The sequence below is a fragment of the Etheostoma spectabile genome, chromosome 20 (assembly GCF_008692095.1).
Source record: "Etheostoma spectabile isolate EspeVRDwgs_2016 chromosome 20, UIUC_Espe_1.0, whole genome shotgun sequence".
Classification (NCBI taxonomy): Eukaryota; Metazoa; Chordata; class Actinopteri; order Perciformes; family Percidae; genus Etheostoma; species Etheostoma spectabile.
Genome location: NC_045752.1, coordinates 6,513,132 through 6,527,706, shown reverse-complemented (window position 1 = coordinate 6,527,706; position 14,575 = coordinate 6,513,132). Strand labels below are relative to the sequence as shown.

The 14,575-nt window shown below is 42.3% G+C and overlaps 1 protein-coding gene across 1 annotated transcript in view; it reads left to right on the top strand.

Moving 5' to 3' along the window:
* luzp1 (leucine zipper protein 1) overlaps nt 1-14,315 on the top strand; it is a 44,393-nt gene extending 30,078 nt beyond the window's left edge. Inside the window, exons 3-8 of the mRNA XM_032499994.1 lie at nt 826-1,171; nt 1,306-3,577; nt 3,807-4,393; nt 4,812-4,991; nt 12,407-12,690; nt 13,436-14,315. Coding sequence (XP_032355885.1) covers nt 1,040-1,171; nt 1,306-3,577; nt 3,807-4,393; nt 4,812-4,991; nt 12,407-12,649 — 3,414 coding nt within the window. The 5' untranslated portion in view covers nt 826-1,039 and the 3' untranslated portion in view covers nt 12,650-12,690; nt 13,436-14,315. The remainder of the gene's footprint in view (nt 1-825; nt 1,172-1,305; nt 3,578-3,806; nt 4,394-4,811; nt 4,992-12,406; nt 12,691-13,435) is intronic.
* The last annotated feature ends 260 nt before the right edge of the window (nt 14,316-14,575 follow it).

The following is a 14,575-nucleotide window of genomic DNA, read 5'->3' as shown; positions in this document are numbered from 1 at the left end:
TCTGTCGCGGAGAGAAACACTTTTCATCGCATCCGTCCCATTCAACCATGAATGGTGTAGTGTTGTGATGGGCCTGGGATGTTGTGGTTGCCGCGGTGACGGCTGGGTATGTGAAGGGGGCTGTGTTATTGAGATATGCTGTCAGTGGAAGCAGGCAGGCATAAATCGTGTGTGTGTGTGTGTGTGTGTGTGTGTGTGTGTGTGTGTGTGTGTGTGTGTGTGTGTGTGTGTGTGTGTGTGTGTGTGTGTGTGTGTGTGTGTGTGTGTGTGTGTGTGTGTGTGTGTGTGTGTGTGTGTGTGTGTGTGTGTGTGTGTGTGTTGGAACCCCCATCTCCTTCAAAGGACAGGCAAGGTGAAATACATGGGCGTTCAATGGCAAAAAGGAAGAGAGGTGCAATGTGTGTGTTGTGGCCACTTAATGCACACTTGATATTCATGATGGTGAATGGTACGCCACGGATAATGTAATATTTATTTTCATAAGCGCAAAGAATGCAAACAATAAATTCATGGTGATTGAGATACTAATTCCTTGTCAAATTTTGTATTTTATAATTGTTATAAAATGTAGCAAGAGAGAGATTTGTTTCTGTATTAGTACGAGCGTGTTTTTATTGTACATGCGTCTCTTGCGCCTCTTTGAGGCTCGTCCTATGGTTTGTGTCATAGCAATTAAACTGAAGTGTAAAATCATACAGCATTCTACTGACTGTTTTGGTGTGCAATCCTTCTCACTTACTTAGCTACTTTTTGAGAATCCAAATGAGTGTCATTAACACATTAGGGATGACTAAGTCTTATTTCCTCTCTCTCTCTCTCCAACAGATGACAGATTTGTCTGCTAAACACCAACCTAAGGGAACTTCAAAGTCTTAAAGTGACAGTGACAGACAGACTGCTGAGAGAAAAGAGTATTTTCCCAAGAACCTAAAGGACGTGCTAACACTACCACACAAATGTGGACTTCCCAAAACATTGTCATTAAATAATCTGAACAACATCAAAGAACACAAGATATAACGTAAAGTATTTTGTAGCCATGTCAGACCATAAAGACATGACGCATCGCCACCTGCGGCACAAGCTACAGAGTCTCAGTCGAAGACTGGATGAACTGGAAGAAGCAACCAACAAGCTGCAGAAGTCTGAGGATGAGCTACTTGACCTGCAGGTCAGTACTGGTTGACTTCAGACGGTGTTTGTTTGTGTATGCATATCAGAAGCAATGAGTGGAAAGAGGTGAAATTGATATACACTACATGAATAGATTAATGAATGGTTGAACTCTCTTTCTCTCTTTTATAGGACAAAGTCATCCAGGGAGAAGGCAGCAACTCAGCCCTGCTTGGAGATGTGGAGGACCTGAGGAAACGTCTACTAAAGATCCAGGGTAAGGATGAGGAGGTGCGCAAAGCTGAGGATCTCTGCCGCACAGTCAGAGAGAAACTGGAGGAAGAGGAAAGCCTGACACAGGAGCTAAAGGCAGAGATTGAACGTCTAAAGCGGAGGATGGCTGAACTGGAGAAACTGGAAGAAGCTTTTGGGAAAAGCAAGTCTGACTGCAGCCAGCTGTGTCTAAGCCTCAATGAGGAAAAGAACTTGACCAAGAAGCTCTCGTCTGAGTTGGAGGCCCTCAAAGCACGTTTGAAGGAGGTGGAGGGGTCTGAGACAAAGCTAGACAGAGCAGAGCAGGCTTTGGCTATGGAGCTTGAGAAACTGAAAGGATTCACTCAGACCTTTATGAGTGAGCGTAAGAGGTTACTGGAGAAGCAGAGGGAAGACGAGAAGATCATTCTCAAGCTGACAGAAAAATTAGAGCATCAGAAAAATCGCCTTGGCATGTCAGCAGACTCTGGTCGTGCAGATTTCATGAGGTCACGAATTGAGGATGAGCTTTCATCCACAGTGCCCCTCACAGGTAAACTGTCTGGACGCAAGAAGAGCATTGAGTACTTGAAGTTAGCTGATGACAACATTGGTCTTGTGAACAAATCTGAGAATGAAAAGAACAGCGGCCTTGAAAGCTTGCAGGAGGACAACAAAGTAAAGGATCTGACACAGGAAGTAGAGCGGCTGAAGAACCGCCTTAAACAGATGGAGATAGTGGAGGAGGATCTAAAGAACTCTGAGTCCAAAAATGGTGAACTTCGTGAGAAGTTCCAGATGGAACAAAACCGGGCTCGCCAACTGAGCGAGCAGGTGGAACAGCTCAGGACGCAGATGTGCGGAAAAGGTGGAATTGGAAGAAATGGAACCAGTAATGTGGATAAACACGGCAATGGGAGCACTAACATTTGCCCCAACAACACTGCAAAGGTCCTGGAGAATGGCAAAGCTGAGAATGAAGAGATTATTGTGAAGGGAGGTTACAGACAAGAGAAGCCCAAATATAGATGTGCTGCAACTGTCTCAGAGCCAAGTTCCCCCAAACACAGGAACAGGGAGCTCTCTCCTCAGCATAAGAGAGAGACCAAGCTGAGGAGCAAAGATCACAGCCACTCAGAGGAGATCTCTCCTAGGTCTGTGAGGAGACCTCTCAGTCCTGCTCACAAGAGTAGAAGGACACCAAAAATTTCATCTAATAATGGAATAAAAGACACAGGACGAGTAAATGAGGAAAAGATAAGAGGAGCCATGTCCTGCTCTGTAAACACATCCTCTACTGATATTAAGAAAGCGCCTGTTCTTAGTCGCTACCCTCCAGCAGTTAATGACCAGAAGCCACTGAGGACGGCTCACAAACAGACAGATGGGGGGAATAAAAAGAGCAGAGTGGAAAAGTATTCCAAATTATACGTAGGTAGTGATAGCGAATCAAACAACTCTGACGTAGTGCCTGACAGTACCAGTAACATCAACAGTATCTCTGCTTTAGAGAAGGACACTGCTTCTGCCTCAGATCAGGAATCAACAGACCAGGTTCAGGAATCTGTCTCTGCATCCGCCGCCTCCACCCTGTCCACAGCCAATGGATCCTACACAGCCTACAAATCCCGCATCACTCCAGTGTTGCCCAACGACCAGGGATCAGAGGGTCATTCATCTGCTTCCGAAACAGAATCTACTGGATCGAGGCCCTGTGAACCAGAGCCTGTTACTGAGACAACTACTACAACAACCCTGAGCAGTAGGACTCCAACCTCCAGATATCCCAGATACTCCCTTGTCCATGACTCAAATTCAGAAGGTTCTTCTTCCCGGAGCTCTTTTGATGAGGAGCTCCACAACAGACCACTGTTAGCTGAGGGAGGCCAACAGGGACCCACGCACACTGCATCAGGGATTGAGATCCAGCGAGTGTGCAGCCCACGGGAGGCGCTAAGATCAAAAGCTATCATCAAGCCTGCAATCGTTGAGATTGACAAGAAAGAAGTGATGAGTTCAGAACCTTTGTCTACAAATGGAAAACCCAAAATCTCCACCAAACCTATCGTGACCACCACAAGTAAAATGACCAGTAGTATAACCATCTACCCCAATGACCCAAGCTCTTCCAGAACCAGCAGTCGCAGCAGCAGTGTGTCCAGTGAAACTGTGCCACACCTGCGCCACACCTCCACCAGTAACATCCTCATAGGTAAGTACCACATGATGCTTTATGTAATGCTCTTTGATACAATTTAACAACTGGATTAGCACATTAGGTGTAAAAACAATACTAAGAGTCTACAGCCATGTTAACTGCTGTGAGGCTGTATTAACAGAAGTGCTCTGAGCTGTCAGCATGCTAACATGCGTCAATCACACTGTCAGCTCTTTGTATCTTTGAAATGTTTTGATTAAAAAACAATTTTACTTATTGCCAGGCCCCAGCAGTGAGCACCATGGCAGTATCTCCATCCCATATGAGATCTCCATTCCCAAGAGCGATATCACCTTGCGGTCGTGCCTGGACCAGGACTGTGGGCTGGATGAAAGCAGTGATTCCTCATCAAAGTCCAAACTTCACAACACTTCCAGTGTGGAGACCGCCACCAGCCACCTGTGCTGCCAACGCAGCAACATCAGCCTCCAGCCCTCGGACACCACTTCCGCAGACTTTAACGACACAGAGTCGGGCTTCGAAAGCAGTAGCAGCACCACCACGGTCACCAGCTGGAGACACCAAAGACAAGGCCATCACTCCCAAGACGACAGTTTACCAGACATGAAGAATGTCACAATGAGAAGCACCTGGAAGAACCGGGGCACTTCGTCAGTGGATGAGACAAGACGGGGAAGAGGAGGTGCAAGAACGATGGCTGATGGTGGGTCGGAAGATGAAGTAGAAGCCGAGACAACTTGGAGGGCTTACCGGGCAACCACAATCGATACAGAAGAAACGATACACAGTGGAACAGGAGCTGGTGGGAATGCTGAGGCACAGAAGGGAGCCAAGCCATCCCCTGCAGAGGTGAGCTATTGAATAAGACAAATGAGTACATTCTTCACACAATGGTAGTAATAATAATAATAATAATGTATACTTTATTAATCCCGCAAGGGGAAATTACAATTTACACTCTGTTGTTATTACACACAGGCCTGAATTACACACACACGCTCAGTATCTATACATACACTAAATGGAGAGATGTCAGAGTGGGGGAGGGGGGGGGGGGGGTTTGGTGCCTTGCTCAAGAGCACCTTGGCAGTGCCCTGGATGTGAACTGGCACCTCTCCAGCTACCAGTCCACCACCATACTTTGGTTCGACCCCCCGGGTTTCCAACCCAACTCCCTACTGACTGAGCTACTGCCACCCCCCATAGGATAGGAGTGAACTACTTCAAAGCTGCATAATGTTGCTCTGTGTGTTGTTCCATGTCCCAGGTATACATGCGTAGAATCAACAGTGTGGTTACTAACACCAGAGAAGTTGAGGAACCAGTGCTTCGCCGAGGCAAACAGTCAAAATCTCCCACCATGGAAGCAAGTGGCCTGGGAAGGACCATACTCCACGCACCTGTTACCTCTCAGTCCTGGGCCCGATCCTACACACAGGAACCTCAGGTAGGATGACCACTTTAGGTTTTTACACTTTTCTGCTCTTATAAGATGTGTTGTTTTTAAATGATGCAGGTAGAAAGAAAGTGAAAGTGAAAAATATGAATTATTTATTAGTTTTCATCAAATGGTAACCACAAAACAAGTGTCAATGTTCGGCAACATTTCACTGACGGTTTCACATGCTTGGTGTATATAGTGTTTAATATACAATATGAAAGGACAACTCACTTAAATAAACTGAATCTCTATTTCATATATCCCTTGCAAAATTCTGCTTTAAATTTTTCAAACATTTATGGCATTAAACCAACATGTGCCTGCACTATTAGTGCATAGTGTGGCTTTTAAAGTACCCTGCATTGCTGTGCAGGTGGAGGTAATATCCGCACCACTGTGCAAATAGTTTTGTCTTGAAGATAAAAGTCCAGAAAGTACAACCGCAGGGCTAAGCTCCTGGTGTGTCCACTTTGCATGAGAGCTCAGCTTGTATTTTTCCCTGACGCCAGGCTCTGCGACTTCAAGCTTAGCGCAGCAGTTCTGTAGGTCTCACTCCTGCTGCCCCAGTAAGCACAAAGAGAAAAGGGTGGGACAAAAAGAAGGAGGATGGAAATGAAAAAGACCTCAACAGGGGGAAAAGAAGGTTAGGAAAACCTCAAGGAGAAGAAAATAGCTTTCTTGTATTTAAATGTGCTACCACAGTCTGTGCCCCTGCCAGGCAACATTGCTATTCTACACAAACGTTACTGAAAATAACAGTTTGAATACTCATCCCCAAATAGTGCATGTACAGGATTAATGTGTTTGTGTATAGATTCACATCTGTGCTTCTTTCATCACTGGGCAGGAGCTTATATCAGATGGTTTTAATTTGAAGTTATTATGTGCCATTAATTATTATAAGACATTTCGTTTTTTTCATTTCACATCTTGTACGGGAAAATGTCCACCCCTGTAAGCACTACCTGACCTATAACTTCTCCAACACTTAAGACTGATTGTTGAGCTACATTATAAACAACTAATATCCGTGCAAAGAACTCGATTGAGACCTCTGATTTTATGTATGTGTGCCTATGCATCAACATGTTACATTGTATGCATAGCAACAATTTAATAAATGCAGTGTGAATGTTTAAACAAGCCATCAGAATAATAAGGTGAAAACTACCAATGGGCTACAGTATTAACTTACTTGTCTATTGGTATATAATATATTCAAAGTTAAAGTCAAATGGCTGTAGTACTGCTTACAGTGTGGGCTCCGTGGCTGCACTAACATGTCAGTCTGTCAGTTTGACAAATTATGCTGGACTAGAGACCTTTGGTTATAATATCTGTGTTTTCCCATGTAAATAAACTGGATGTTGCCATGGAGACAAACACACACATACATGCGAAGTGTCTGCTGTCTCATCCATTTGTGAATCAAATCAAATGTGAATCACATTTACAATCTAGAGCAATAACGTTATCTGGAGTTAAACTCTTTTTCTCTTGTATTTAATCAGCACACTGAGCTCTGCTATAGAAGATAATCCTAGAGAGATTTTTTTAAGACTTAATTATTTATTTTTTCTTACATTGTATACCATGCAGGAGTAGATCCTGTGTTGTACCATTGTTGTTGTAGCTGTTATGCTGAAGTCATGATTTAAGGGTCGTCTGTTAGAAGTAGTGCACTCAAGAGTTATTGACCCGGTCAGTCCGGTTTCAAGGGGTTACAGGGTTGGGGTTGTGTTTTGCACCAAAGTCATGTTGTGTTGTTAGGGATATATTGTCGGGGCGAGTTTTTAGCTCATGGGTTCTCTCTCACTCTTTAGATAAAAAAACAAAATGTTTCCGAAAATGTGCCTTATAGCTAACCTTAATTGTCTGGTCAAGTTTGTAATCACTTACTCTGTGATCAGATGGTTCTTAATTTAAATAATGTTCCTGCCAAGTTTGGACCAAGTTTGAAATCCTTTTATAACTACTTGAGCAGTGCCCGTTGAAAATGTGCCTGTTTGGAACGGGACGATTGCTTGGCCTGTGGGATTGCTGCTTGTAGAAGACCAAAATGTACCCCAAAATTACTTCCAGAAATACCCCAAGCCACTTCATGTGCACCATACTGCTAACTTACTGATTTAGCTGACAGAGAACGTTGCAGATTGAGAATGTAATCACAAAATATCACAATGACAAGATGGAGTAATCAGACATCAGCCTCAAAGAATCATGGCAGTGCGCCACCTACCTGGCCCGTTATGAGAGCTAATCGGCACATGCAGTATCTGCGTTAATCAAATAATAAATACAATATTAGAGATACCAGTATCGGTATCGCCTCCGATACTGCCTAAAATGTTGGTATCAGGGAGTACTGAAGTTTATACACCGGCCCGATACCACGTAAAAAAAACTAAAGAAAATCTATGTTAAAGTAGTTTACTTATGTTGTTTTTTTGTTCTAACTGACTGATAAACTGGATAATAAAAGAAAAGCATTCATTGTTTGTCTTTGTTCGTGTTTCACAAAGAGTTTAACCTGAGCCAGACCGACAACAAAGATAGAAATCATATCACATCCATACAGTTAATAAAATATATGACACACCGGTATCGGATCAGTACTCGGTATCAGCTGATACGCAAGTTCAGGTATCAGAATCGGTATTATGTCTATTAAATATATAATGTCATAAAAACACAGAGTGAAAGTGCACTGAACACAAAGCCAGGGTGAAACACCACTGGTTCAAAATCTCCACTGTCACTCTGGCTTTTGCCAGAGACGCGTACATTTTTCCCAGCTCCTATTGGGACACATTTTCTATTTTATTTTGGCCTAACCAGCAAGAAAATTCAACAATTGCCACTTCTTGGCATTTTGTTTCATGAAGCGCCAAAAAACACTGTTTTTATAATGTTAAAAAGAGGTTTCAGTCTGTGACAGTCCAGGTAACTGTGAATGATGGTTTTCAGTGTGTGGACAGAATGGACATGTGGAGGACATGGTGGGATTAATCTTGGACAGAAAGAGATTCACTGCCAGTGCCCCATGGAGGATCTCCATTGCTGGTCTCCAGACCTCTTGTTCGGGAGTCTCCACACCATTTTACTGTGTGGTGGCAGTCTTTCCTTCTATATAATGTCCTTCCTCTCACTCAGCTTCTTCCTGTGTATGCATCAGTCAAAGTATCATACAAACACTCACACAAACACACTCCAGTAAGCTCCAGTCACAGCAAAACAATGAACACAACTGGGGTCTCTCATCTCCAGCTAGAGGATACATTGCATAGAAACATACCAACTCGAATGACCTTAGAGCTGTCGACATGGCCCCTCCCTCTTTTTAGCTTCAACAGGCTTAATGAAATCTAACACTGAGCCTTAACACCCCCTTTTAACACTGATACAGACTGGTAGAAAAAGCATTAGGCGACAACCACCTTTTGTCATGTCTCCGACTCCTCCCTTCCCTTCCTCTCTTTTTAACCCGTCCCCCATCACCACCTATTTAATTTGTCATCCAAGCCCTGACAGGAACAAAGTGGTTTCAAGTCATGTATTTGGGGAGCTCTGTCAAGGTCAGTGCTATCAGCTCCACATTATTCTTTTCTCACTTCAGTTCATGAGTCTCCTGCTCTCCTTTTTCTGACCCTGTTCCACATCACCAACTCTTCAGCGCTGGTTATCCTTCAGCCCCGAGTCTGTGTCCTGTCTCTGATGTAGTGAATTAGCAGTGTGCTGATGAACTGCCTTTCCTGTGTCACTTCTCCATTTGTGTCCGTTATGCACTTCGTTATGGGAATTTCCCAAATCCACATAGTTGACTCTGCGGTATAGTAAAACCTTGTTCATCCTGATATTTGATGCACAAACCGGTCACTCCATTTGGATAGCAATTATGAACCAAAATTGCTATAGTGCAAAAAAAACATACTTCAATTCATAATTGGACTTTGAAGCATGTCTTGGCGCACAGCCGATCATCTATGGTTTGGATTTTCAGAACATTTCAGTGGTCTGAACAGCGTCCATTCCCATGAGGTTTGGATAAATACAGCTGTAGTTAGGACAGTGGGAGGTTGGGATTAGTTTGTGATTGCAGTGTCAAAGGTTGATAGAAGAGGTTTGTGTTATTACAAGTTTGTAGATGGAGGCGACTGGGTTGATGGAAGAGGAATGTAGCTAGTAATCATTATCTGACTTCTCATCTATCTTTCTTTCAGTACTCCTTAGGCTGAGGCTCGATCTATTAAAATTACAGTCTGCATGTAAATAGCAGCTGTTTATATATGATGTTATTGTTTTAAACATTTACTCCTCATTTTAAAACAAGATTAGTTAGAAAATGTGCCTTTACTAGAGATTAAAATCTGTCTACATGAATTACATTTCTTTTAATGACTATTCACGTGAATGGTTTGCCATTGTTGAGAGTAGAACAGATTCAGCCATTGATAAATAGTCATTAAGAAGGCGACAACACTCCCAGTTACTTTAAGCACCATGGACAAACTGATGATATTGATTGGCTTTCTTTTTTAAACCTCATGTATACTGTATATAGATGTAATTTATTCAAACCTCTATGGGACAGAGAAGGACATCTTTTCATCTAGTGAAAGGTCAGGATTGTTATCATCAAGGTCCAAATTCATGGCTGCTGTTTAACCTTTACTGTTGCCTCTAGTTTGTCCAAACCAGTGTTGGCATGGCTTTATGAATGGAAGTTGCAGTCTGTTTGTCAACCACATTGGTCCAGAATGAAATATAGCACCATCATGATGTTGATAATTTAGTAGTTTAGATAATAATTCTTTTTTTTTTCCCTGACTTTTTCTCTAGTGCCACCATGAGGCTTATTTTTTTAATTTTTTTTTAATTTAGTTTTTTTAGTTTTAAGTGAAATGTTACCATACTATTGCCATGGAATTTAGTACAGACAATCACTTCTTCACTGAATAAATGTAGATCAGAACAGGTAGCACAGAAGGACATACAGGACTTGGTCCAAAATACATTTTAAGGGCAATTGTGATATGAATGATGATATGAATAAACAGGTCAGTGTTAGAATGGGGAGCGCATGCTTTCTAAAGCAGTCACTCCACACCTCAATACAGAACAGTATTGTAGTAATTCCTCCCAGTCCCCACTGTAGCAGTAGGAAACCTCAGCCTGAACATGAATGAACCGTGAATTATGTTTGGCTGAGGACAGCGGGGCCGATATGGCCGATGAACGAGATACCAAAACATCCTTTGTTGAGTCAAAAAGCCAGTGGCAGAAAGTTAAGTGTGGAATCAGAGCTGCTCTACTATTCTATGGTCACCTGATGTGACCTGTGCAAAAAAAAGCCCTCTGGAATAACCGTCTGTGCAGCAGCTGATGTTGGACTGTGTAATGCTTTCAGTAGTTGATCAGACAACAGACACTTTTATATATGAAAAGTAAGCATAAATTTAACCTTTTTCTGAAGAAAAAAAAAAGTGTTGTGTTGCTGGAGAGGTGATTTAAGAATTTGGGTTGGCAAGACAACACCATTCCTTTTTAATTGGGCAAGAGACCAAGGGCAGACAGATTTAAAGTAGGCTATCATTAAGGCTATAATTCCTTCTGCAGATGCTCTGACGCGATACTTTCTTCTGGCCTTCATTCGTTATTAGAAAGCAGAGTCTTTTCACAGTGTCTGTTTGGTTTTCAAGGTGAACTCTTGGAAACTGTATTTATAATTCTTAAACAGAAAGCCTCCTTTTCTTATTAACCTATGTCTACACATAAAACTTAAAACCCCCACCACTCTCATGTCTGTACGGTAAATGAAAAAATTAAACCGCAGCTAGCAGCTGGTTATCTTAGCTTAGCATAAAGACTAGCCAAGAAATAGACCACCCCATAACTCGTTGTACAGAATCAACAAACTTGATATATTATGATAATTGGGGAGCTTTAGAAGTGCTGGTCAGCAGACTTTTGATTACATATTAACTTTACAGATATCTAATTCTCAGCAAGAAAATGAACAAGCATATGTCAAACTATTTCTTTAAATGTCACTGAACATGACTGTCCTGTTCATTTGACAGATACAAGTTGGTACGAGTTATGTACCTAAGAGAACTGCTTCTCTTAGTCCCACCTTTTCAGTATATTTCTTTTTTTCCTTTTTTGTGTCAAATCATCATGCTGTGCTGCCAGACATGATTTAGTGTTTCTGATTATAACAGCCTATAAAAGTGGGTTTTCCAAGCTGAAGGCATTCTGGTGTGAGCTGGAGCAGGCCTGTGATGACAGCAGCACTTGCTGTTCCAGTAGATTTCCTCTGCTGTGGCACATCAACTTACTTAACAGCATTTATTACAGGCTGACGTTGCTCTTGCTCGAATATTTTCTTAAATTAACTTTCAGCCACATGGGGGAAAGCTCTCCGTTGGCACACACACACAGAAGTTACTAATTTTCCTTTGACTGAAGTCACAGATCTTCTATAGAGCATTACACTTCTTTTCATTTACAAACTTTTGCTGACAACTTTCAACTAAAACATGCCAAATGTTTATTGTGTATTTTTATTAACTTTTGCTACTTTAAGTCTGTCACAATGCGTTGAACAATGCACAAGCGTCCTGTTGAGTGTAGGAGGAACACTGGAAGTGCATTACATGGCAACCTTGTGAAAGCCCCCGGTCTTGCAGCAGTAGCTTACCATAGAAGGAGAATATGCCACTCTGCCGTTTCCTCCCCTCGGTGACTGGAGCAGGAAGTGACCACTCTGAGCACGCCTATTTGGCAGGGTTTGCTGGTGACTGATTTCCTGTCTGTTACCCTTGGAGACCAAGAAAGGCAGTCCAGCAGGGCTCCATTAAACCCAATTAGCAAGGATGCATTCTAAAACTGCATCAGAAGCCAACTCCAACCCACCAAATGTCACTAATTATGGTGCTTTTTTAAAGCTGAAATTACAGGAGCGGGGTGCTGTTTCTGTGTGCTTTAGGAACTGCATCGTCATCTAACTCACAGGGACGGCTGGCTGTAGCCACCACAGACTACTAACGTGGGGTTTGTTTTCTAGTCAGCCCACCAAATTATAAATCTCTCAGCTTGGGGTATGTTTGGGGTTTCTGGTTGGGAATTTTTTCCCTTTGCAGAAGTCCACATGGCAGTTTTTCCTTGTCACACACCAGTTAACATAAGCAGCATGTATTTCATGCCCACATAATACAAAAGTCGAAACAAGGCCCCAATCCGTCCAAACAAAATGCCCAGACCTCCTATACACAACTCCAGAATAAGGGATTGAATGAACTGGCCTCTGTTGTAATGTTTGTTTCGGACCATGCCAATGCCAAAGCAATCCATGTAATAAACTTACTGCAGCTGCCAAATCAGACAGTAAATCTTACTATCAAATGTTCTAACCTTTCCAGGCTGCTGATAGTGTAGAGCCCAGTCCAAACCCGAGCCACAGCCCAGCCTCCTGGAGGCGGCAGCTACCCAGCATCGACTCTCACCACCTGGGGAGCTCTTATGACCGGGCATCCAAGACTGCTGGGGCCTCCTCCAGAGGGGATCTGTGGTCCAGTCGGGGTCAGGGGTCAGGGGCCAGAGCAGAGGGGAGGAGTGGAGCGGGGAGCAGACCGTGGAGCCATCGCCACTCTGAGCATCATTAGACCAGCTGGGACTGAGCAGGACTTCTACAGCAGGAGGACAGGTAGGAGAGGGCAGGACCTTTTCTTTTCTTTTTACTCCTGAAACTCAATAACTAAAGGAAACAGATGTTAATTACCCTTGTTGCAATGATGTCACATCTCTTAAGGGGTTTTAAATCAAATAAGCAATATTAAGATGAACCAACACCGTTGTAGCGCATGTGTCTGCACTGGGTTTAGCACATTCATCATGGTAGTTGAATAAGTAGGCCCCAACTTCACTGCATGTAACAGTTAGCATCCACCCTGCTGAGGCAATTCCAGATGAACTGTACTGTAGCTAGAAACCTGCAAGTGAGAAAAAAAATCCTGTATTGTACGTAACTCTGAATATTTTCCTCAGCAGTTCCCTGGGAAGAACTTTATACTTCAGCACAAATTAGAACACATTTTAAGTTTTCTTGAAAGAAAAGCTCATTTTTAGTATTCAAAGATTGTTCCTCTTTTTCCGGATACTTTATTCTTCATACACGATGACTTTTATACTAAGAAATTCCATGTGTTTACATGTTCAGCTGATCTGTTGTGCGTTGAGTAGAAGACTGGAAATTATTTGTAAGTGAACCAACTGAACAATGTCTCTGTTTTCCCTGTAGTTAGTACCAAATTACCTTGTTCTTTCTGGAAAACTTTCTAGGAAATGATTTGGAAATCACAGAATAATCATGTGTCCAAAGTAAATGAATAGTTGTGTTAAAAGAAAATGAATTAAGCAAGCTCTTTCTCTTCATTTTTTTTTCTTAACAGCACTCCATTAAGCTCTCAATGGCACAAGAAAGGCCAAACATCAATCTCCCATCTACTAATGGCTTGTACCATCTCCAAAAGTCAACAGCGTTTAAAGCAAGTAAAGCAATGAAAAATAGCAGTTGCCACATAGAACATCAGACCTGACATCCTTACTCTGACCCTAAATGTACACTGAGATGTGAACAGCTCTTCCTATCCGGTAATTTCTCTGTCCCAAAAGAAGCATGAACAGTGCCTGTACAGTGTTTTGGAGGTTGCCTCACCAGCCCATGTATCCTCTTCTGCTTCTCGTGTTGGATGTATTATAGTGTAATCCCGAAACTTGACAAGGGAGAGGTTGGCATGCTGGGGACGGCTGGGGATTTGTCTGCGTGCCAAAGGGTTTAAAGAGGACGAGAGGAAGAAGGACTCAAACGTTGAGAATGCCTTTCTCAGAGGACCATTACAGCGACCTCAATGGATATATGTCGCTTCTATGTCAGAATTTCACCCTTTCTCCATCACTGAAAAAAAACAACCCAATATTCAATCAACAGCAGTGCAATGTTTAAGCTTAATTTTTGTCTCACAGGGCTGGATCTTCATGCATAAATTATCACAAACTAAAGGATCTTTTACCTTTTTAATGTGACCAAAAACAGGAAGCGAACCCATCAATGTTGACTCGTACCATATTATTTACTTTTGCTTTGAAGGCCATGTGGGCTTTTTTTCAGATTTTCTCACACAAATAAATACACAAAACCATACAAACACATGCTCATTTTTAACTTTTGATTCATATTTATGCTGTGTCACCACTTTCTGGCATGCAGCCTCAAACTGGATTTGATTTGGGGTCTTAGATGTTGAGCAAACATTTGCATGTTTCTAAGTTGAAAAAAAAAAGAAAAAAAAAAGAAGAGCACTTGAAAGATTGTGACTCAGCATGCACTCTGCTTAAATGATTGCTGGTTGGCTGCATTTAAGGAGCACCAACACATCGGGACCTTATTTATGCTTTTTGCCATTTTCACCACTTATTTAGATTTTTTTGTGATTCGCTTCCTGTTCGACATTATCAAAACAAAAAACATAGTTTGGACGCAGTCAAATGCCATTCACATGTAGAAAATAAAAATATTCTTGGGGGGGGGG